At 36.5% G+C, this 26,509-nt stretch overlaps 1 protein-coding gene across 3 annotated transcripts in view; it reads left to right on the top strand.

Moving 5' to 3' along the window:
* The window catches only part of LOC131828746 (bifunctional heparan sulfate N-deacetylase/N-sulfotransferase 3), a 183,133-nt gene that overhangs the window by 40,476 nt on the left and 116,148 nt on the right, over positions 1-26,509 (top strand). For all 3 annotated transcript variants that reach the window (XM_059169713.1, XM_059169720.1, XM_059169730.1), the window contains exon 3: positions 19,446-19,533. In XM_059169713.1, coding sequence (XP_059025696.1) covers positions 19,446-19,533 — 88 coding nt within the window. The remainder of the gene's footprint in view (positions 1-19,445; positions 19,534-26,509) is intronic.

Genomic DNA, 26,509 nt, shown 5'->3' with positions numbered 1-26,509 from the left:
TTACAGTAAGCCTATGATAGTAACAAAACACTCATTCAGATAAACCATATAAGCTCACTTTTAACTTTAGAAGATACACTCTAAAGGCTACACCAAAACAAACAAAGGTGAAAACATGCCTTTCTTTATTTAGTTCCATAGGAATTTTCTTTCTTATCAACTCTGCACAGAAAATTGATTATACATTCTTCAAAGCAACTCATATAAAAATCACTCTTGGGCAAATAATGATTGCTTCTGAACACTAGAATGATGTTTGCTTAGATTTGCTACAGAATTAAGATTATTTTCTGAAAAGTTTACTGGCAAGAGCAGACCATATCAAAAGTATTCTGAAATAATGCTTCTAGCTCGCTCAGAAACTCATCACATCAAGAAGACTTAAAAAAAATTTAAATAAATAAATAAAAGCCTAATAGTAGAAGAGTTCAAACAACAGTCCCAGAACTTCCTGGAGACATTTAGAATTCACATATAGTCCTTAAACTGAAATGAAAAGGGAAAAAAATTACTGATAGAAACTGTTCTGGTGCTATAATTGAAAGTAAACATGGAGTCTCTAAAAATAATAAATTGATATTGTAGTATAGGGAAAGCCAATAGACCAACACACTATGCAGAGTAATAGTGAGTGAAAAGGTGTTGCAGTCTTTTGTTGATAACATAGTTGAGTCCAGTCTCCTTGCTCCTGTTGATCATTCTTGGTTATTATGAACAATTTCATACATGCTCTACTCTTTGTTTTTTGTTTTTGTTTTTTGCTCTGACCCCTTTAAAAATTTTAGGGGAAGAAAAAAACATATGTAGGAATAGTTTCATGAGAAATCCAGAACACAAAGCCATGAAATGAAGAATTTCATGTTGTCAACCTGGTTGATTTTCCCTAGGAAATCAGTTACCATACTGGCCCTTATCTGTTCCACTGGACATTTACTGAGAACATTGGTTATTATGAACTGCCACCTAGATACCTGGCCTGTTACTTTGCATTTCTCTGAAATCAGTTCAAGGATTTCAACAGCGATTTTTATTCTGTCCCATACCTACCATTGTAGGAAAGTTTCATTGTTTTACTTAAATGTGATAGGCACTTTATTTTCTCAGGGATGTACTTCACTCCTCCACTGTGTCAATTTCTGAAAGATTCTGGGACTTCCTCATAACTTTCTCATACCCACAACTCCTCTGTCCCTTTCATACAAGGTACTTAATCTTCTAAATTATCACCTTGCAATCAAGTCTCATTCCTAGAACTTATTTAAATTCTGGACTGTTTTTAACTTACAAGTAGTTTTGGGAATTTGTCTTTGCATAGTGTTATGAAATGAGCACTAAGATTCAAGTAATGTAGTAGGATCCTTTCAAAGTTTTCCTTTGATTCATTGACATGATCCTGAGATTCTCATGTGTGCATCTCCCTAGAAACCCTCATTTTAACTGTTTTTTTTTCAGTACCCCTAACATCTTAAAACTTAGTCATTCAGACACCACCCACCCGCCCTCTGACACCTTCTTCCTGATTGAAAGAGGCATTTATGTATATGAGTCACCTCCTGCCAGCTTCACAGGAATTACATAAAAGCAATCTGCCAACCAGCTTGGCCTAAGGACAGAAAATCACATTTAGTGTCAACGTGAAAGTCATTCTTGCTTCTGGAGAATCATAGGAGAGCATTTTTAAGACCTTAACTCTCAGGATAGCAAGCCTTAATCTACACTCTCCACTGTAAATGAATGAATTTATAAATGCTATAGTTTCATCAGTTTGGCCTAAACTTCTTGGCCTAATAATACTAAATCCGCTTTAAATGCCTCAAATATTTTTTAAGAGAAAAATGAAAGGTTAATTCATATCCATAAAAGATTATGTATATATGTAATACATACACATGTATATGTATATACATATACATACAAGAATCTATATATGGGGGGAGAATGTAGATTAAGAAATAGACATAAAATGAATAAGATACATTATCTTGGTTTCTGTCAGGAAAGGTTATTTTATATTCTTAAAAAAAAGAATTGAAAACTTGTCTATATCAGATATTATACTTGGAAAGTATATTAGTCAAGATATTTTTAGTTTTCTTGTTTCTAGACAAGACAGCTTGGACCATATGGAGATATGGGTTTAAATCCCCTATTCTGCCTCTTATTTACCGTGGATGTAAGCAAGTTACTTAACCTATCTAGGCTTTGGTTTCCTTAAATGTACAGTAGCATTAATAGTTTATGCCTTGCCTCTCTTGAGTTGTTGTAAGGATCAGATGAGATGATATTGGAAGCTTTTTGTGATTACACGCAATACAAATGTAAAGTTATATAATTTTTATCTCAAAATCAGAATTACAGCTTTCTAGTATCCTCATCATTCTCTTGGTAGCACAAAATATAGTGCTCCATTAAAGCACTTGTACATGCTTGGAGGGCCAGCTCGCCATTTCTGCTAGAGGCTCTGCAGCTCTTGCCTTTCTTCAGGGATAACTTGGGACCCCTGAGTTGGCTGCTGTAGTGTAAGACCCCTGGGAAAGGTGAGAAAGTCATAATTTTTTCTACCTGATGAAGAGAATCCTAGAAGGTATTCTGTATTCCATATTCCCTTCCTTTCTTACCACCAGTCTCCCACCCATACATTCACAGATTCATGGAACTGTCACCTTGTCATAATATTTCAGAGTGGGAGGATTTCTCTCAGCCGTGAATAACCCTATTCAGTTCCAGTCTATCCTTGGATTTCAGTGCCATCTTATAGAATTGGAATTTTGGCTGCAAACCTAGAGCCTCTACAGTGACTCTGTTTGGCCGGTATTATGGGGGGTGGGGGGAGGTGGAGATAAGAGAGTGTGTCTCTGAAAGGCCTAAGTTATTATCTTTCTGAGAAAGATGACTTTTTAAGGATTCTTTCCCAGTTTGCATAGGCTCTCTCTCTGTTACAAAGGACAACACACAAAATATGCATACTTAAGGCCAAATACAGACTTTACTGCACTTCTCCCAAGAGACAGTTCCAAGTTCTGAACCTGGATTTTAATGCAAGGCAGGCTGACCTTATCAGTTCTCTACTAGGGTAGGATTCCCCAAGTAGAACCTGTGGGATGTTGTTAGACACAGTGGAATATGGGATGTTTTCAGGTACTGGGAAACTCACCATACTAGGGTGGTGGAGAATTACAACGTTACATAATTTTTTTTTTTCTTTCTTTGGTTTCGGTTCCTACCCTTGTTCACAGTGAAATTGAAAAATAAGCAGAACAGTTGGCAGAAACCTTAGTCACCACTCGGGTTTTCTGTGCAAGTACCAGTCAAATAACAGAAATGATAGACATCTATGTAAGCCCCAATGGTATCCAGTTTAAAAAAGATTGAGAATAAAGATAATGGCAATGAGGGAATTGAGAATAACATTTTAAGCCATTCCTTATCAAAATAATCACTACTGAGAATCCGATGAAGGCAGATGTTTAAGGTTATCAGCAGTTACTACAACCATGGTCAAAATAGAATATGAGTTTTTCCCTGTGTTGATCCTAGGGTATTTAATGGAGGATAACAAGCAAGCTAACACAGCATACAAATAAATATGAAACTCAGAAGTATCTAAAATGCACACGCATTGCTCTTCTCAGTGAACTCAAATTCGGAGCGGCCTGAGCCTGACTGGTTGTACATGGCGCCTGCTCCCAGCCCCAGGCTGCCAGAAGAAAGAACACTTGACTTTCAGTCTCCTTAGAGCCTTTACAATGTCTCTTGGAATGTTAATTTTACACAATCCATCATAACAAGCTTCCAAAAACGAAGAAATTGCAATTTGGTTTTGGTTGACTTTGTATAACTTTATTAAATGTTTTGCATTTGAACTAACTTTCCAAAACCCACTTTTAAAACCCACTGTGTGGGGGGTGCCTGGGTGGCTCAGTGGGTTAGGCCTCTGCCTTTAGCTCAGGTCATGATCTCAGGCTCCTGGGATCAAGCCTCGCATCGGGCTCCCTGCCCAGAGGGGAGCCTGCTTTCCCCCTCTCTCTACCTGCCTCTCTGCCTAACTGTGATCCCTCTCTCTGTCAAATAAATAAATATACGTATTAAAAAAAAAAAAACCACTGTGTGTATTTTCACACAGAGTAAGAAGAATAAAGTAGGTGGTAACTTCCTTGACACTTCAGTTGTTTCTTGCTTGAGTTTAGGTATGAAGTCACAGCTTCTAAGTCCAGGCCGTGCGGGCTCCATGACAGCCAGTCACGTCACCTCTGTTGTGATCATAGGAGATGGCACATAAGACAAAGGCGGTTGATTTCCATAGGTTCAGGGAATAACAAGTGGAGCACTTATTTGGAATTTATAATATTGGAAGCATTTGTGGGAAAAGAACATTTTCAAAATTTTTTCAATGTTTTTAATCAATCATGCAGAAATATGTCAAATAATTTGATGTGTAAGTCCTTTCTTCCTTAGTAATGGGATATATGTGTTATTTTTTAGTGATGTGCAGAGAGTGTTGTAGAACCTATGGGACCCAGGCAGTTCTATCACTGATTACACTTTAATGTTAGTTTTATGTGAAGTTATATTTGTAGAGAAAAGAATTTCCCATGAGGGAACTGAATAGATGCTGCCCTAGCCTCTGGAGCAGTAAGAGGGCTCCCTCCCTTCTAGGTCATTGATTTGCATCTGCACTGGGTCACTGGGAACAAACAACTGTTTGGTGACCTAAATCGAATAAAATAACCTCAATAAAGCTGGGGGGAGGGGCGCGAAAAAATAGCAGCATCTTTTTCCAGTTTTGAGTCAACTTACCAATTGTAATTCAGAATTTAAATCAAGCCTAGGGTATATTGTTAGAAGAGATACTGGGAATGGTCTGAAGCCACAATGTAGCAAACGTGATCTTTGATATTCTGTTTAATGATTTCAAAGACTAAAGCACTGAAATTTCTATTCTGTGCTTTGCCTGTGTACATGTGAAACCCACATGCCAATTACACATCAGCATCTGGTGAGTATTTCCACCTTCTTTCCAAGCAGGAGGCGTATGACAGAGGATTTTATAACAAGTGATATATTTAAAAATAAAAAGGGTTTCATGTAACTAGGAGCTCATTATTGATCCTGAGCAATGAGGAGTAAGACGTAAACTTTGAGAACAAGATAGAAGCAGTGATAACTAGGGGGGGAAAGTCTAGCCAAAAAACAAAGGACACATCAGGCTAAGTCCATCATGGACATAAAGGCTATCCCTGTTGTAGCTCAAAGAACATGCCTAAAAAGAAAAGGCACACAAGGCTAGAACACCAGTGGAAAGAGACCACCTGCCACAAACACAAATTCATAAATTAACTACCTATCTGGCCCTTGGAGCAGCTGTGACAAAGGACCATCTGATCCTCATGGCATTGTCTCACAGGACCCCTTACTTCACCATTAGGAATAAGAAGTCACCTAAACTACCTTCTCCTTCACCTATACAGCTAACACAACCCTGCTGAGAAAACCTGCTAGGGCACTGAGCCATCCTTCATTTGATTCCACATTTCACAAAGAGGTGAATGTCAGATATTTTAAACAGTGTGCAAAAGTTTGAGAGCAAAACTAATTTAAATCAAAGCAAATTTGCTTTGAGAAATCAGTTTGGGGGGCATTATAAACCACTGAAAGGTGTATTCTAAAATGAAATGGACTGCACCATCTTATTAAATCCCCTGGGGATAAATACGAAGTTAGCAGTTATGGGCTTTTTAACTTGACATTAATTGGCTGTAGGTTCTTTGACCTTTAATTAATTAAAATAGCCAAATGAACTTTCTATTTGCAAGAGAAGCTTGAAATCATGCAAACTGGGAGAGCAATACGAACAAGCTGCTATTTATCTCATTAACAAATAAATATTATAAAACCAGATATTAAAATCTGCAAGCATTATTTCCGACTGATTTTGACCTTATTATTTCTTTAAAACCTATAACTTTTCCTAACTTTTCTCACTCTAAAGGAAAAATAAATCAGGAAAGGAAGGAAATACTTCCATTTAGGTAAATTAGTCAGACATAAGTAATTTTCAAATGTCTGTGACCTAGTTCGTCCCTCTATTTAAAAAGGCTTCTTTAGTCAAGAATAATTCCAGGCCAAAATTCTAGAGGTTTTATGAGGCACAAGAATTTTATAAGAAGGTCTGATTGGATCAGCTAAGAAGAGATGAAGTTAAAATAATATACATGAGTAGAATTACATTTTACAAATTAACAAAAAGCAATTTTTCCTTGTTTTGCTTTGGTCGGCTTTTTTAATTTAGCTGGTGAACAATTAAAAATATTCTGTCATAAGTGACTCTTAATCTCACAAAACAAACTGAGGGTTGCCGGGGGGAGGGGGTTTGGGAGAAGGGGTTGGGATTATGGACATTGGGGAGGGCATGTGATTTGGTGAGTGCTGTGAAGTGTGTAAACCTGGTGATTCACAGACCTGTACCCCTGGGGATAAAAATATATGTTTATAAAAAATAAAAAAATTAAAAAAAAAACAAACAAACAAAAAAAAAAAAATATTCTGTCAAAACCAAGGTAAATTATTGAAAAATCTCCTTGGATTTTTCAGTTAAGCATAGACTCAAACAAAAAATCTTTTTCTTTATAGGAACTATGTCAATATATAGAGCAAAGTCTCAGGAATATGAGGGATGGGCAGTTATATGTTTATCCTCCCCTTCAAAGACAGATGTTTCAGTGCAACAATTTGGCAATCTCTAAAATATCTTTCACCTCTAACATTCTGTGATTCTACCCTGTGATTATCATACTTTATCATGCATTCTTAGTTCCATCCCAAGGAGAGGACACTCTAGTCAGGTTCTGGTCACCAAATACTTCTATCATCCCCTGAGGAAATAGAGGACCATTTCCATGAAAGAACTCCTGGGGTCCCTCCCCTTTTCTAGCTGTAGTAATATGTTTTCCCCACCATGTCCAGTGCATTACAGCCAAAACAGAACTAATAGCAGTGCCCAGCATATTAATTGTTCATTTTTTAAATTTGTATTATAGTTGACTCCATTTTATATTCCTATCATTTTTTTTCCTTTTTTAAACTTTTTTTAACTCATGTCTGATGTTCATCATTTTCAGTGTTATACATAGTTTTTGGAACTAGGATAAGATATTAAAATTTTATTGTGATTATCATGTTCAAGGCACTAAGCTTTACATAAACAACATCATCCAGAACTTATAACATTATATAACTTTATAACCCTACGAGATAGGTATTGTCACCCCCCCCCTTTTTTTTTCAGAATAAGGGAATTGAAGCTTAGGAAAGGCTAGAGGAAAGGTTACTCAGTGTCTTGGATTGGGCTTCCCTCCTCTCTCTCTGTCTACTTGTGAGCTCTCTCTGTTAAATAAATAAATAAAATCTTTGCAAAAAAAAATAAATAAATAAAATAAAAGACCAAAGGTTGGAGTGTGTTTTCCATGATTTACATGAGCCCTATCACATTTGGGAAAATTGATAGGGAACTTTCACCTAGCAATTTGCTAATTAGAATGAGGTGTTTTAGAGATTATCTTGCTTACTGTTGACATTACCTTAAGCCATGGTCACCATATACTGAATGCTTAGACCTTGAGGGTGGCCTCACTAACATGGCATGATGAATGCATAGCAGATTTGGGATCAGAGTGACTTAGGAGTCTGACTCAGTCATTTGACTACCGTCTAAGCCTGGCCAAATTATTGATCCTCTCCAAATCAGTTTCCTCCTCTAGAAAATGATAACAATATACTGCTTCTGGATTTGGTATAAAAATCAAATGAGAAAATGGACATATGGGCCTAAAACCTTCCTTAGGACATAGAAGTGTTTTAGCTCTGTGAATGAAATCATTTGTCCCTTTCTCAGAACCTTAGAAACTCCTTATCGTCCTATCACCAAATTCTGTCTTCTATTTCTCACTGTGACCTATCTTGAGTAAAATCAGGCATATGCCTAAAATTTCAAATGGTATTTTCAAATTTCCTTTCTAAGTAACTTTAGTGAATTCTTCATTCTCCAACTCAATGTTTACATATTTTATTGTTTGCATTGTAGTAACAGAGTAAGGACAAAGGTTTGTGTGAAAGCAAGGAGAAAATAGCTATATAATAATCTTAAATTATTTCTGTTACATATTTAAACTGGTTCAGACCATACATTATACATAACCTCTAAATTATACAGATGAGAGATGGTTTTGCCAGAACATCTGTTGACACAAAATTGGCAAATAATGATATGTGAGTAAGAAAATAGAGAACAATTAAGTCAGTGCTATTATAAGTATTCACTTGAAATTGTTAGGCATACTCCGTTTAGCTTATGGCTAAGTCAAAATACTAATGTACTTTTTAAAAAAAGAAGCATGAAAGTAGTTCACAGTATCTTACAATATAGTATCTTTAGGAAGCGGTAAGTTATATCTCACTCATTCCATTATACAGGAAAAATTTTTATGTGTTGTAATAAACGTAATTTTAACACCTTAATAATTTAAAATTCTTGCTTTTAGCAGCAAAGCAGAGAAGGAAGCAGATATGTAGGATTCCATACCAGGGGACTGGGGCATTTCATTCCACATATGAATGAAATCATATGGTATTTGTCTTTCTCTGACCGAATTATTTCACTTAGCATAATTATTTCACTTAGCATAATGCTCCATCCATGTCATTACAAATGGCAAGATTTCATTCTTTTTTATGGCTAGTATTCCTGTGTGTGTGTGTTTGTGTGTGTGTGTGTGTGTGTGTGTGTGTGTGTATGTATATATATACACACACACACACAATCACACGCATGTGTGTATGTATGTATACATACACGCAAACACACATATGTGTGATGTATGTACACACATATATGTATATGTACACATATATATGTATATATGTGTATATATATATACACATATATACATATACCACATCTTTATCCAGAGATCAGTCAATAGACATGGGCTGCTTTCATAATTTGGCTATTGTAAACATAGCAGGGTCCATGTATCCCTTTGAACTGGTGTTTTTGTGTTTTGGGGGTAAATACCTAGTAGTGGAACTGAAGAATGGTAGGGAAATTCTAATTTTTAACTTTTTGAGGAACCTCCATACTGCTTTCCACAATGGCTCCACCAGTTTGCATTTCCCACTAATAGTACAAGAAGGTTTCTCTTTCTCCACATCCTTGCCAATACTTTTTGTTTCTTTTTTTTTTTAAGATTTGATTTATTTATTTGACAGAGAGAGAGAGAGATCACAAGTAGGCAGAGAGGCAGGCAGAGGGGGGAAGCAGACTCCCCACTCAGCAGAGAGCCTGATGCGGGGCTCGATCCCAGGACCCTGAGATCATGACCCGAGCTGAAGGCAGAGGCTTAACCCACTGAGCCACCCAGGCACCCCGTTTCTTTTGTTTTTGATTTTTAGCCATTCTGATGAGTGTGAGGTGGTATCATCGTAGTTTTGATTTGCATTTCCCTGATGATGAGTGATGTTGAGCATTTTTCATGTGTCTGTTGACCATCTGGATGTTCTTTTTTGGAGAAATGTCTGTTTGTATCTTCTGCCCATTTTTAATTTTTTAATTGGATTATTTGGGTTTTTTTGGGTATTGGGTTGTATCAGTTCTTTGCATCTATGTACATCAGGAATATTGGCCTGTAGTTATTTGTATCTGTGGTATTGGTTGTTATTTCTCTTCTCTAATTTGTGATATTATTTATTTGGGCCCTTTCTCTGTTCTTCTGAGTAGAGTCTGGGTAGAAGTTTATAAATTTTATTAATTTTTTTCTAAGAACGAGCTCCTGGTTTCATTGATATGTTCTTTTTTTAATATTTATGTCATTTATTTCTGTACTAATCTATATTATTTCCTTCCTTCTGCTGGCTTTAGGCTTTATTTGTTTTTTTTTTTTTTCTATCTTCTTTAGGTATATGGATAGGTTGGTTATTTGAGATTTTTCTTGCTTCTTAAGGTAGACCTGTATTGCTATATATTTCCCTCTTATGACTACTTTTGCTGCATTCCAAAGGCTTGGACTGCTGTGTTTTCATTTTCATTTGCTTTCATGTACTCTTTGATTTCTTCTTTGATTTTTTGTTGACCTATTCATTGACTAGTAGCTCTTGCTTCAGTGAGGGATAAATGGGGCTCAGACAGAGCTCTGGATGCTTCAGGTAATAAAGTCAAGTTTTGTTCAATGAAGAACCTCTTAGTGTGGCTTTAAATCAGATTATGGATCCTTTTTGGAGTGGACTGAAATGCTTTATGACTTTTTTTTTTTTTTATGAAAACTGGAGTAAAGATGCAAGTGTATACTTTGCCTAGCAACTTTAGTCTGCTGGAAACTAACTGTAAATGCAGAAATAAGAAAAATGCTTAGGAAATCAGAACAGCTACCCAGAATCAAGTATTAGAACTATTGAACATTCTTTAAGAAAGGGTTTCATGGGGCACCTGGGTGGCTCAGTGGGTTAAGCCTCTGCCTTCGGCTCAGGTCATGGTCTCAGGGTCCTGGGATGGAGCCCTGCATCTGGCTCTCTGCTCAGCAGGGAGCCTGCTTCCCTCTTTCTCTCTGCCTGCCTCTCTGCCTACTTGTGATCTCTCTCTCTTTATAAAGAAAAAAAGAAAGAAAGAAAGGGTTTCATGCTCTCATTTGGAATCACTTTATTTTACATATGGGTCTACAGACTTTGTCATCTGGATTCCAAAAATATAGCAGATAAGTGAGCCTACAGAAACTGACCACAAGAAAAGATGCTAAGAACTTAATGGAAGAATTAGATGGAAAAAGTGCAAATCAACACAAAAACTAAATATATATACATATTAGGTTGGAGGCAAAAGGCTGAGTGCACCACCATAGCCTCTGAACCTTCACAGCACTAAATCCATTTTACTGATGTTCAGGAAAAACTGAATACGATAAAGTTGAAAGTAAAAATTGTGCTGTTGAGTTAATTAATCAACTCATTAATCAAGTATACATTCACTGGGTATGCACTATGTGTCAGACCCTTTGCTGGTTGCTAGGATAATCAATTTACATCCATCCCTCAGTGACAAGATGTTTCAGGAAGAAAAGAGCTATCTGAGAAAAGTTTTTTGTTCTCTAAAGTGGTAAACAATGTATAAAAATATAGTCTAAAATAAGTTTTCTGGAAGATGGTTTAGTCAAATCCCATTACTGAATGACTTAGAAATAAGTCAAACAATTTTAGGCATCAACTCATTCTTTGCACTTAGGTCCAGCCCAAAGACCTTCTTATTGTTAGGGAAACACTCCAGAATTGTTCTTACTTCTGGGTCTTTGCTCTCAATGTTAGGCCTGTCTTTCCCAGATCATTACATTTTTACAATTTGCATTTCTTTTATGTCTCTGCTCAAATATTACCTTATCAGAGAGGCTTTTCCAGACTATTCTTATAAATTTGGCAACAACACACCTCCACCTCCTGAGGCCCAGACTTTCTCATCTTCTTTGCCATACATTACTTTCTCCACAGCATCTGTCATATTATATTGCTATATTGTATGTGTGTTTATTTTATTTATTTTTAAAATATTTTATTTATTTGAGAGAGAGAGAGAGAGAGAGAGAAAGAGAGAGTAAGAGCAAGGGGAGGGGCAGAGGGAGAAGCAGACTCCTTGCTGAGCAGGGAGCCCAATATGGGAATCAATCCCAGGATTCCAGGATCATGACCTAAGCCAAAAGCAGATGCTACCCAATTGAGCCACCCAGGTGTCCTTTGTATACTTGTTTATTGTTGTCTACTCTCACTGAACTTAAGAAATATGAGAGCAGGGACTTTGTCTGCCTCATTCACTGAAGACTGGTCAGTGCCTGCAACTTGTAAAATTTGCTGAATGACTAAACAAATGAATCTATGCTTCTGAATTGGAACTTCAGGTAGTTGAGCCTAAAGCTGAAGTACAATTCTGGAACTCAAAAAGTAACTAAAATTGAGAAAAATGAGTTTTTTAGACCAGGCCAGCTTCTCTGGAAGAGCAGTCATAGCAAAAAGGATGGTGACTCCAAACATGGAAAGAGAGAAAAGGCCAGCCAAGAAGACACCAGAAATAGAAATAGTCTAACGTTTGACAAAGACTTCAAGCCAAGTCAAGCTACCAGAATTATTTACTATGACTTTCTGACAACATTCTAATTGGGAGGCTATTAAGAATGATAATAATGTGGTTTATGAAGGGAAGGTCTTGAATTGATGTGGGGCTTGATCCCAGGACCCTGGGATCATGACCTGAGCTGAAAGCAGAGGCTTCAACCCACTGAGCCACCCAGGCACCCCTTTGGTCTTTATATTTTAAGTTAGCGGGATGAACATAGTTTCTTCCTTTTTGTGTGTAGACTTTAAATTTAGACAACTAAAAGCTGTTTTAACATTAGGAATGTTACTGTCAGGTAGTACAGCTCTAGATCTACAGATTTCTTATCAAGACAGTTTAAATACTATTACAAAAAGTGGCCAAATCTGATATATTCCACTGGCTGACCCAACTGCCTGCATTTCCTTCTGATTTCCCACCCCAGTGGCATTGGGTAGGCAGCTCAAATAGTATAGTTGGCCCTGGCCTTATTGTTCATGGTTTTCCTCTAAAGCTGCCTTCCCTCTAATTATGCAAGATGGCTTCACTCTAATGTTATGCCCAGTTAACTGTTTGCAGCAGGCTTCATATCTTCCTGATCTGGGAACAGGTATTATATAGAGAGCTTTCCTAGTTCTGCACCTGTGAGGAGGAGACCAAGGTGCCAGCTATGGCATTTCAGCCCTTCACCACCCTGCAGTCCACTCCACACGAGGTGGACTGAGGGACTGCTTTTCACTATGAACGCCGGGGGTGGGCGGGTATATATTCCTGGTTGGGCTGGCTATTCACTGACCAACCTAGTCCTCCCATCCCCCTCACACCTTTGTGTTTGGGAAACTAGGAGTGGCAACCAATGAGTGAAAGTGATACGAAAACCACCTTTTCCTCCCTTCTAGTGGATTTTGTCACCAATGGCTCTGTGCATCACTGGTATCAGTGTTCAACCTTAATACTCTTGTTGTGTCTGTGGACAACAAAAGCAGCGGGCTTTGAAATCTAAAATCTTTGCTTGAATCACTTCCTCAGCACTTAACTAACTTTGTGACTGTGAGAAGTCACTTCAACTATATAAATCATGCATCCGGTCTGAAAGGGGAATAATGATCTTTTAAGTTAATGCCTATGATGCCAGAGTGTGCACGTCTGTGAGGAGATAGATACAAGATCCCGCAATTAGCTGCCCAGTCATTTTCACTTACTTTAGGAGATTACATATGTTTATAACTAGTATTTGACTGATCAAGAAAACACTGACTAAAAATTCTGCGCTGAAACACTATTTTTGCCTGCTGCTGAAAAACCACAACCAGCAATAAAATGTTTTCCCCAGCTTTAATTTGGCTCACCAACTCCTTTAGTTACCTTATAAAAGATAAAACAGGTCAAAATATCATCTGGGAAACACAGATAAGAAATACAAAATTAGTAAACGGGCCCTCAAAGAATGTCACACATGTGATGAATACTAACATGAATCTCCATATAAAACTTTTTTGCAATTATTTTTAAATTTTGTCTTTGATTTATTTACTTTAATTGATATATTCCCTCTGTTAAAGAAAGTTGAAGAAAGCCCAATGATACATAAAAGCTCCCATGTTGCTCAGTTCTTAGAGCTCAATTTCTTTAAATTACATCTTCTTGGCCTTCAACTGCATCTCTTAATGCCTGCAAGGGATTTTGGCTTTGTGGAATAAATCCTCAAAAAACTAAGTGGTGATGCAACATGGAGGCTTAAGTGGGTAGGAGAAGAATCAATGAAACAAGATGGGATTGGGAGGGAGACAAACCATAAGTGACTCTTAATCTCACAAAACAAACTGAGGGTTGCTGGGGGGAGGGAGGTTTGGGAGAAGGGGGTGGGATTATGGACATTGGGGAGGGTATGTGCTTTGGTGAGTGCTGTGAAGTGTGTAAACCTGGTGATTCACAGACCTGTACCCCTGGGGATAAAAATATATGTTTATAAAAAATAAAAAATTTAAAAAAAAACTAAGTTTATAGGAGAGCATTCAGATTTAAGGTTTGAAAAAAATCATTTTGGAAATAGTCAAATTTTCATGTTAAATTATATTCATAGGTCAACTCCATTTAATTTTATTAAATCTATTAATCTGTATAATTTTAAGTGGATGTTATGCTCTCTTTTAATACTTTCACAGCATTTTCAAATTTGCTAAAAAATTGTTTTGTTTGCCAAAGTGAGTAGAATTATTCTTATCCTCTTGCAGAAATGGCTACTTCATTGCTATATAAATATGTATGGATACACAGAGCAGTATTTATATTACACAAAAAATGCGAACAACCTAAATGTACAAGAGTAAGATGAAATCACTAAATAAATTGTAGGGCACCAATTTGATGCAGAATTCTGCACTCATTAACAAATTTGGTTTTGGGAGGTTAGTGTGACAGGAAAAAGCTCATAATATACTACTAAAAGACAAAGGCGGAATGCCTGGGTGGCTCAGTTGGTTAAGCATCCATCTTCAGCTCAGGTCATGATCTCAGGGTCCTGAAATCAAGCCCTGCATCAGGCTTCCTGCTCGATGGGGAGTCTGCATCTCCCTCTCCCTGTGCTGCTGCCCCTGCTTGTATCTTTCTCTTTCTCTGTTTCTCAAATAAACAAACAAAACATTTAAAAGACAGATAAATAAATAAATAGGCAAAATTTGAAACTGCATTTTTAGAAATAATTGGTATAGTTCTAACTTTTGCTTTATGGCTCTAATTTCACTTGCCTATACCTATATAGATCTGCATATATTTAGATAGTTATTGGTAAAAATGGGAAAGAATTCCATCATAATATTAACTTATCCTGAGAGGTGGATTTTTTAGTGATTTTGAGTTTTTAATTAGAAAAAGTATCATGTTATTTTAAAAATAATTACTGACGGATGCCTGGGTGACTCAGTTGGTTAAGCGACTGCCTTCGGCTCAGGTCATGATCCTGGAGTCCTCGGATGGAGTCCCAAGTCAGGATCCCAGCTCTATGGGAGTCTGCTTTTCCCTCTGACCAGCCCCTTCATGCTCTCTCTCACTCCGTCAATCTCTCTCTCTCAAGTAAATAAATAAAATCTTTAGAAAAAAGATAATTACTGATGCATGGAATTATAAATTACTTTGCTATTGTATAAAAAGTTTTGAAATAGTTAAAAATAAAAGTACCATTTTTCAATAATCAGACATTCCTGACAGTAGATTATCTATGTTCTTAGGGTTCTTGGCCTGGAGGAGACCATTAGATGGTACCTCTCCAGGTCGTTGTGATTCCTTCCCATCTCCATGACCAAAGTACTCTGGACATCACAGAGGGTTTGCTTGGGCAAAATGCATATGTTTTTCTGAATTTGGTATTAGAACATTGATTTGGCTTATTATGATTAGATTTTTTAAATATTATCATACCACTTTTGACATGTTACAGATAAAGAGTAAAGCAAAGTATCATTTATATCAGTTTTGAATACTTTATTGATAGTAATAATAGACTATCTCAGTTTTTAAAAGACTAATGTTGAATAAAATCATTCTAGCAATGAAGAGTTTAATGAAAAGAGTATCCTCTAAGAATACTTCTGGGTGTTCTAGCTTCTAGCACAAAAGCATATTTTGAAAAGATGGAAGTAATGGATGAATATATAATGTTGTTCTCATAGATACCCCCAAAACCTGGTTCGTAAAACATATATATAAAAGATAAGAAATATTACTGCTTATCTTAAGTATATAAAATATCATCTAGAAATAAATTTCCCTCTTCACCATATATAGGCATAATGTTAGTATCTACCATCTGCTTCAGTATCTTTTGTGTGTGTTTGTTTCTAGAATGTCAAATAAATGTGTAACATGATAACTCAAACCTGCATACTCAGGTCTAATTCAATAATTTAGATCAACGTATTTTAGTTGATTTAGAGTTTAGTTCACAGGTACATTATTTAGCTTCTAAGGCCTAAGAGAACAGGATAGGCTTGTTGGTTTTGTTTTGTTGTTTTTTTTTTTCTTGTCAAGTATTTTAAGTTTTAAAAGGCAATCAAAAGTCACAAAGCAGAAAGTTCAAGTTCAAGTTTAGTTGGGGATTTTTTTTTTCAAAGAGATAGAAAAACTTCCAACTTTAAAGCACTGAACACACAAGAAATTATTTTAAAATGGATTTCAAATCCATATTTTAACCATTAAGTAAAGTAAGTAGAATGAACACATGAAATAAGTAAGATGGATAAAGAAGATAAAATCAAAAGGGAAGGAAGAGCCAGCTAGAATCTTCAACTGGGGAGAAGAAGTGAAAAAGAAGAAGCAGGGAGAAAGGCTGGAGGAGACTGAAGGCAAATAAAATGAGAAAAACAACTTTAAGTAAATGAGATAGATGATATAATTATCAGTAATATATAATATATACATATATAAGGGGCACCTGGGTGGCTCAGTCAGTTAGGCATCTCATTCTTGATTTTGGCTCAGGTCATGGTCTCAGGACCCTGAGATCAGCCCCGCACCAGGCTTCATGCTCTGGGGGGGGGGGGGGGGGGGTGGTCCTACTTGAGATTTTCTCCCTCTGCTCCTCCCCCACTAATACACCTGTGTACTCGCGCTCTCCTCCCTCTGCCGCCACTCATGCTCTCTCTATCTCTCAAATAAATAAATCTTTAAAAATATATATACATATATATTATGACTGTTGATAACTATATCAACACCTAATATTTATGCCACTTTTTTAAAATGCTTATTAAGTCCTCTCATATATTACCTCTTTTATAATCCTCATCACAACTCTAGGAGTTAGATAATTGTCTCCACTCCGATAAATGAAGGGAACAGTTCAGAAAATACGAATCATCTGACATCACTGCCAATAACAACCACCATATTAATAATAGCGATAGTAGCAGCAGCCATAATAGAGGAGCATCAACTAATAATTGTCGGGCACCTAATATGTGCCAGTCACTGTGCCAAGAGCATAAAAGTATGTCACTCTCAAAGCAGTGCTCTGAGATAATTATTATTTTTTAAAAGATTTTATTTATTTATTTGACAGAGAGAGAGAGATCACAAGTAGGCAGAGAGGCAGGCAGAGAGAAAGAGAGAGGGAATGAGATAATTATTATTATCCCTACTTTACATGTGATGCATGTGAGGTTTGAAAACTTTAATAACATGCCCAATACTGAATAGAAGCAAAATCGGAGGGGGAGACAAACAATGAAAAACTGTGGACTGTGAGAGAAAAACTGAGTGTTTTGGAGGGGGGTGGTGGGGGGTTGGGTGAGCCTGGTGGTGGGTATTGTGGAAGGCACTTATTACATGGAACACTGGGTGTGCTGCATAGACAATAAATTTTGGATCACTGAAAAAATTAAGTTAAATTAAATTAAATTTGATTTAATTTAAAAAAGAAGAAGAAGCAGATCCAGAATTCCAGCTGAAGCAATCTGACTCCCAAGTCTTAAATGCCTTTTCTCTAAGTCCCAGAGCTGGCACTTCAATCCATACCTTCCTACTCCCTACCTTATGTTCCTTCCATTAGGAGAGAAAGAGAAAGGCTCACACCTTACACCACTCCCCACCCCTTCATGCAGTAGGATTCTGGGTCCCACTATTTACTCTGTCACTGATGAACTGGCCAAATTCTTCTTCCCCTGCCCAACCCATGCCAGGCTTTGTGATGCCAGAATTTAATGAAAATTGCCATTGCCAATGCCATTGCCATTGTTAACACTGTTGCTTCAGTACTTAGGCATGGAAATCCACAAACAGACCTGTCTTCCATCTTTGAGTGCCCTTGGGACCCACATATTTCCCAGTTCAGTTGAGCAATCAAAGGAAGTTGTTCAAGTAGACAGAGTAGTGATATAAAAAGATTTAGATACCTGAATTTCAAAAACTTGTTATTGGTCAGATGAACTTAAATTTGAGATTCAAAAGTCCTCCTCCTCTATTTTTACACAATAAGAAGAATCACATATATGCACAGATAAGGCATACAATTAATCATGGGGTAATCTCTGAATAAAAGGTATATCTATTTATATTGCCAAAAAAACATTGAAACCTTAAACCTGAACGGGCAAGGCTTCCAGGTGTCAGCCATGCTACTTTAAAAAAGAAAAAGATCTTATTGCGGGCCCAGATATACTATGGAAAGGGGGGGAAAGAGTACCTAATATGGAATCAAGCAATCTATATCCTCAATCTACGATATACCATTAATTTTATCTGTGAAAATGGGCAAGTCATCTCTCCTCAGTTTTCCTATGTGTAAAAGAAGTGTTAACTAAATCTTTTACAAATCTAACCTTTAGTGTTTCTGCCTAGTTGAAGTGAGTACTCAGATACCATAGTCTGTGTGGGGAGGACGGCAGGGAGAGAAAGAATATGAGAATAAGAATTTAAATGAGAATGAGAAAGAAAAGAAGGAGAAGGAAGAAAAGAAGTCCATAGCATGGACTTTAAAATTCTTTAAAATTTAGAATTCATAGCATGGTAAATACTTTATAAGATGACCCTGTTTTAAGAGTTTCACTATCGGGGCACCTGGGTGGCTCAGTGGGTTAAGCCGCTGCCTCCGGCTCAGGTCATGATCTCAGGGTCCTGGGATCGAGTCCCGCATCGGGCTCTCTGCTGAGCATGGAGCCTGCTTCCCTTCCTCTTTCTCTGCCTGCCTCTCTGCCTACTTGTGATCTCTCTCTGTCAAATAAATAAATAAAATATTTAAAAAAAAAAAAAGTTTCACTATCAGAAGTAGGGGTTTTGTTTGTTTTTTAATGAAAACCCAAATTGGAGATTTACTTTATTGTGATATCCTCTTTTGAAGAACGATCACTATCTCATGGGAATCTAAGACTCAAAGATTGAAAAATCTTGGATTTTGAAGAGCAAAGACATATGCAAAAAGTAACAATGATTGTTTCAACATACATTCTTATATAGTTACACTTAGAGTGTCCTTCTTTTGACAATTGGTGATCTATGTCCCTGAGAAGTGAAAGGAGATGTATTTTATGTACTAGATAATAGTTCCTTTAATATAGGCAGAATAAACTTTTCATGTAACTTCCTTTTTCTAGCTGACACTTTTTGCTGATTTATTGCAAGCTAAAGGATAAATATATGTATATGTTTACACAATCTGGAAAGCATCTCTCTAGTTGTAAAATGGTAAAGACACTACTTTCCATCATTTTCTCTCATGTATAAAAGACTAGTTTTACTCTTTGAGTGCAAAAGGAAGGTATCTTTTAAAACTTCTCAAAACCATTCTCTAACCGGATAATGTGGGTTTTTTTTAAACTGTGTATTTCAGGCCCTGCTTGACACTCAGAATCTTTTGCGTGCACAAATCACAAATTTTACATTCAACCTGGGATTTTCAGGAAAATTTTACCATACAGGTAAGAAAACGGAAGTTAATTATTCTCATAAGGCCTCTCTGACTACTCTATTTAAAAATTGTGCCTCCTTCTCTTCATACCTTCTTACATTCCATGTCTCTCTCCATTTTTATTTTCTTCATATTATTCAATTCCACTTAATATATCATTTTTTAACATTTACAAAATGTGGATGGCTTGAAAGTTTATTCACCATGCTCTAATGGCCTAACAGCTTTCCTTTTCTACTGAACTGTAATTTACATAGATAAATGTGCATAAGTATTAAATGTAGTGCTCAGTGAATTTTCACAAAGCAGCATGCCCATCAAGAGAGAGAATGGTACCAAATCCCACCCCCCACAAACCGCCTTGTGCTTCCTCACAGCCACTAGCTTCCCTCAAAGAAATCCACTACCCTGACTTCTAATATCACAAACTAATTCTCATGGCTTTGAGATGTGTGTAAAAGGATCATACAGGAAGGACTCTTCTGTAGCCACCTTGTTTCACTCAACATTATGCTGGTTTTACAGATATTACTGTATTTCTTCCATTTTCATGACTGTGTTGCATTCCATTGTTGGGAGTATACCAAAATTTCTTTATTCTGCTCCTTTCCAATGTAGATGGTTGGTTTTTTTTCTAGTCTTCAGCTTTTTTCTTTTTTTTAATAATTATGTTAAGAACATTTTTGTACCATCCTTCAGAGAACATAACTACTCTTTTCTGTTGACTGTCAACTAGATGTAAAATTTTTGGTTATATAACACACTTATGGCCAACTTTAGTAGGAAAATGACAGTTTTTCAAAAATGGTTCTATCAATTTACATTCTCAACAGTATATGAGTTTTCCTGTTATTCTACATTCCCACTAATATTTGATATTATTTGTCTTTTTAATTTTAGCCTTTTTGGTGACCTTGTAGAGATATGTTATGTTTAAGGAACTTTTCTCTTATGAGCAGTAAAACCGAACATGTTTCATATATTTATGGGCTATTTGGATATCTTCTTCTGTGAAGTATCTGAGATTTTTTTCTATAGCATTGTATGCTTTTACTTATCAATTTGTGGAAATTATTTATATATTCTTTCTTCTTTTTTTTCCCTTACATGTTCTTAATGAGCCTTTTGTCAATTATATGTGTTCCAAATACTTTCTTCTATTGTATGGGTTGTTTTTTCACACTTCTAATAGTGTTTTTTGGTGACCAAAAATACTTCATGTAGTCCAGCTCATCTTTTTGTTCCTCTAGTGGTCAACTTTTTGTATCTTTTCGGAGACATCTTTGCATACTATAAGATCATAAAAATATGTTCTTACTTTCTTAAAACTTATAAATCTGAAATCCACCCGGTATGGATTTTTGTGTATGTGTGAGACAGAGGTCAAGATACCCTCTTTTTCCACAAAGTTCTCTAACCGACACCAAGTACTGAAGTGACCTTCCTTTTCCCATTGCACCATAGTGTCATAGCTGTCATATATAACCATATATGAGGACTCTAGACTCTCCTGCTCATTGGATCCATGCCACATCACACTCTTATTTACAGGAACTTTATAACTAATATTAGTATCTACCGGTGTAAATTTTCCAATTGTGTTCATCTTCTTCAAGATTGCCTTAGAAATTCTTGGCCCTTTGCATTTTCATATAAATTTTACAACCAGTTTACCAGTATCCACAAAGAAATCTGCTAGAATTTTGATTAAGATTGCATTAAATCTATTGACTTGAGGGAGAAATGCCATCCTAAATACTGAGTCTTCCAATCCTTGAACACATTTAGGTCATCTTTAATTACACATAATAAAACTTTACTGGTTTTATATTTATTCTTTGGAGGGGCTCTTTGATGCAGTAGCAGATGGTGTCTTGTTTTTATTTCATTTTCCATTTCTTTGTTGATGATATGTAAAAATACAACTGATTTTGTGTACTGATCTTGCATCTAACAACTCTGCTATGTTCACTTACTATTTCTATCGTTTGTAGACACTTTTTGGATTTCCTACCTATACATCGTGTCATTTTTGGATTTTAAAAATTGTCCTTCCTCCTTTCTGAGCCTTACAAATTGTTTTTTCCTTACCTATTGCACTAACTTATATCTCCAGTACAAAAGTAAATAGAAGTGGTGATGATAACACTCCTGTCTTATTACTAACCTCAGGGGAAATCTCTCAGATTTTTTCCCATTCTCAAGGGGAATCCTTTCAATAGACTATTTTATAAACAACCTTTTTTAAAAAAAAAAAAAAAGTATTTATTTATTTATTTATTTGAGAGAGAGAGAACATGAGCAGGGGGAAGGGGCAGAGTGAGAGGAGATGCAGGGAGCCCAACACGGGCTTGACCTCAGGACCTGAAGATCACGAACTGAGTCAAACGCAGACACTTAACCACCTGAGCCACCTAGGTGCCCCTAGACCCTCTTTGTTCACTTAAAGAAGCTCCCTTCTATTCCTAGATGGCTAAGAGTTTTATCATAAATGGGTGTTGAATGCACTTTGTCTTTATTTTTCTGTTGTCTCTCTTCCCTTACTAAAATGAACACTCCATGAAGGCTTCACTATTGTAACACCAGCAACTAGGACAGTGGCTACTGAAAATGAATTAATGAACAAATGACTGAGGGAAAATAAAATCACTTTTATTTTAACTATTAGTATTTTTCAGAGAACAAAATTTGACAATGTTGTTTTGTGAAAGAAAATCACTCTAAATATTTAGAATAATTAGAAATGTTCTTTCTCGGGCCCCTGGGTGGCTCAGTCCCTGAAGTGTTTGCCTTCGGCTCAGGTCATGATCCCAGGGTCCTGTGATCAAGCCTCATGTTGGGAGGAGTGGGGAGTCTGCTTCTCCCTCTCCTTCCTGTTCCTGCTTTCTCTCACTATCTGTCACTCTCTCTGTCTCTCTCTCTCAAATAAATAAAATCTTTTTAAAAAAGAAAGAAAGAAGAAAGAAAGGAAGAAAAACTTTAAAGAAAGACATAATAGAAATAGGAGAAAACACTCTGGCAACTTATTTTATGGCCAATGCTGAATGCTAAAGAGTGACTCTAGCCAACTGCTCTCCTTCCTTTTCGTTTCTGAAAGATCTGTCCTTTTTCCTTACTTGGACACTTCCCACAGCTCACAGTAAGGATGTCTACTACCTAAGCCAAGGAAAGCAGAACACAGAATAAAGCTAAGGCCAAGGCTTAAACAGATCTTATTATCTGTGTATGATATGAAAGCTTCCACAAAAACTTAGCTAGGATTATCTAAAATCAATACAATCACTTTTTAGTGGGAAAAGATGTAAAATTTAATACTCTGAATCTTTCAAAAATTAGAAATTATAATATTTAATTGAATTACATTGTCTTCTTTCTAAATGAGCAATTCCTTCTCCTATTAAAAATTCTATTTTATTCAATCTTGAAGGGAAGGAGAAAAACAGCACTATCATCACAGTAAGACTTTCTTTCAGGAGAGGGTTTCCATCTTGTTTGGTCTATTTTAGTTCTTGAAGGGTTTGGGCAGAAACATAAGAGATGAAGGAAATAAAATCATAGTTCCCTTTTAGTGAGCAACACTGTATTGTAGGTACTTAGCTAAGCACTTTTCATGTACCTTTTCAATGAAGCCTAGGAGTTAAAGAGTATATTCCCTTGCTTTCTAAGTAGAAATTTAGAGGGGCCCAAGATCATATAACTAGTTAAGTGTCAAAAATAGTTTCAACGTTAGGTCAGGCAAAGCCCAAGTCTTATGCATTAGATAAACTGGATTTTTATTGCTTATCTGGGAATCCTAGATAAAGGAAGCTGAATGGCAAAGCGTTCCTTCTCTTTATCTATACATTCTTTAGGTTTGTGTATTTCCCCAAACCTTGGAGAACCAACAATTTTGGTAAATTCTAACTGTACCAAAGAATTAATTACCAATGTGAAGAGTAATATTATATTGAAATAAATGATGATTTTATTTTCTAAATTCCAAATTTGGTCAATTCATGATAGTTAAGGGCCCTAAATTTGGAGTTGTTTAATTTGGGTTAGAATTTATAAGTCAGAGAATAAAATTTGACCATGTTTTGTTGTGAAAGAAAATCACTGCAAAAACTAAGAATAATTAAAAGCTTTCTTTCCCAAACATAATAGAAAAATACAAAAATACTCCTGGCAACTCAGTTTTTTGTCCAATGCTGAATGCTAAAGAATGACTCTAGCCAGTTGCTGCCTTTCCTTGTTGTTTCTGAAAGATTTCTCTCTTTCCTTACTTGGGCACCTCCTACAACTCAGAAGAAAAATTCCCAGTAAGACACCAGGTTCTGTCCCAACCTTGTCAGTGATGTGGGACAAATTATTTTACCTTTCCAAATACCAGTTTCCTTATTTGAAGAATAGAGTTAGCAGTGGCCCTTATCTCATAAGGTTTTAGTGAGCATTAAATGAGACGATGCTTATAAAACAGTTAACACAATGCTTGACAAAAGGTAGAGTCTCAATCAATGACAATTTTGAATATCAAAGTAGGAAAAACAGAAGATAAGATACTGATGAGACATAAGTTATTTAAATAGATGCATAATAAAATAATAATTTGCAATAACTCTAAGATTTCAGCATAGTTTTCTAACACCTTAAAAATGACACTTAAAATTGAGGAATTTGATTTCTGGTTCTCTCCTCCTCCAGCTCTAACAAAGGTGGGCAAAATTAGGAGATCACGGGGTGGCAAGCATCCAGGACATCCAACCACAGCTATGTTTCGACTGCTTTTTATCATACTGTTTAAAGTAATAAGCAATAGACACTTGTTCTCAATATAATTAATTCTGATGTAAAACATCCCCAAAGTAGGATTAAATGAAATCAGATCAGAGTTATAAAGGAAAAAGGGAAAGGCATACATTTATGCCCACTATAAATTTATATAAATCTATCAAAGGGCAGACATCATTTGTCTAATTTCTGCATGATTCAAATGTATGGCTATTTTATTAACAGATGGCACCATGATATTCAGGAAAGGACAACAAATGCCTGAGCTCTCCTTCTAAAGCTACCTTTCCACTGTCCTGATAAGGAAACTGTGGATAAAGTCCAGCTAGAAAAATGCACAAAGGAGAGATGAGAAGAAAGTTACAGGGAAAGATAGGAGTTACAGGGGATAGGGAATAGAGAGTCAAAGCAGTAGAGGGATGAGTTTTCATAATCTAGGAAATCTCATCTCACTCTACCCACATTCACTTTATCCAGAGGAGGTGGAAGTCAGGAATGCATTGATTACTGGGAAACCCCAGAGACTTGTGCTTCTTTTCAGTAATGGAAAGTAAAACTGCCATAAGTAACCAATGGTAATCTTAACTAATATGGTGTCCTGAGGACATACAAAATGTTAAGAAAGAGGACAGTCTCTTGGATGTAAGTAGAGATGTTTAATTGTGGGGAAACTAAATGACATCATCCTTATGTCAAAAAACTACATATTTAAACAACACCAGTCAATGTAACAAATGCTTCTTCACCATGGCCACCATATTTATCACCTAAAAGGTAGCAGGATCCAAGAAGACCCTGCAATGATTGGGGTCATCAGAGACTCTAAATCCTGAATCCATATATTCATATTCCCTTGGATTCCTCTCTAGACGTTTCCCCTGAACTGTAAAATAATCACTCAGAAGCCCCAAGAATGCTTTTGCCGGTGACTCACTAATCAGGTCAGTCAGTTAATATGATGGCATGGTCAGTTCTTGAGCAGTGTCCCATCTGCCATATAACACCCAAGGGAGATCTTCCCCCACACATCATGCAGTATCATCGTGGAAAAAATAAAACACAAGGAGGCCCTCAAAAGACACAAGGAGAACAAGGGTAAGAAACATAAAAAGAAAGGAAAAAGGCATTTTAGATTACCTAATACGTGTCAGGATTATAGTACCACTTCCTTCCCCAAAAGAATAAAATCGGTATTGCTATCCATTGTTTACCTGCATAAATACAGACATTAAAGGGGGTATGTGACTTGCCCACAATCACACAATTCAAATGTGATGGTGAAAGCTACAAATAAACTGAAAACCTCTAACTCTAAAGGCTCTCCTTGTTCCACTACATTTTGGTAACATGAATGTGTGATGAAGAGGAAAAAATTAGGGAACTATAATAGATTAAATTTAAAGGTGCTCTTTATATATAAGGAAAAAAGTTTCTTCATATCAGCTGAGTATTTAACCATATAAAAGTGAAATTAAAGTCTGTCCTTGTTGAAGAATTATGTCATTCCACTCATTCTACATTACTAATCCTTGTTGTCCCTATATAAATGAGGACTGTGCAGCCTCGTGCTATGCCTCTATCTTTGGTAAGTCCCTTTCACCGCCCAGTAAATCAGAGGATCTGATTCTTTTCCTTCCAGTGGGCTCTGCCTTCCTTCCCTTGGAAAAATGAAGAGAAGAGCAGTAGTAGCAGGCACTGCTGCTGGGCCAGGAGAGCAGTCTGCCCTCCCTCTTTAGCCCATAGGGCACTACTGAAACCAGTCATATCAGAAAAATGAAATTTTTGAAAATACAAGAGAGCATTTTCTCCACGTAGAGGGAACATCTTTGGAAGAACCTACTATTCTATATCCTAGCAGCTTGTTAGATTCAGTGTTGTGGCTGAAATTTAAGTGTGGTTGTGTAATTTTGTGGAGATTAATATCATCTTATGATACACCTGGATAGTAGTGAGGCAACCTCTGCGGCTCTCATTCCAGGCTCTGGTAAAGCAACCTAGGGAGTCCTATCCCCCTCCAGTTAAAATTGAGGAATTTCTCACCCATTCACCTAAACTGCAGGGAAAACAGAGGAAATAAAATGTGCCCGAATAGGAAAAAACAAAAGAATGACAATAGGAGTTGTCATTGACAACAGGAAACAAGAGTTTCTTGACAGAAAGTCTGCTTCTAGAACTTGAGAGAAAGGACAATCATGAGAAACCCGAGTACCGTCAAGGAG

This window comes from Mustela lutreola, chromosome 1 (assembly GCF_030435805.1).
Source record: "Mustela lutreola isolate mMusLut2 chromosome 1, mMusLut2.pri, whole genome shotgun sequence".
Taxonomy (NCBI): domain Eukaryota; kingdom Metazoa; phylum Chordata; class Mammalia; order Carnivora; family Mustelidae; genus Mustela; species Mustela lutreola.
This window is presented reverse-complemented; position numbering and strand designations above follow the sequence as displayed.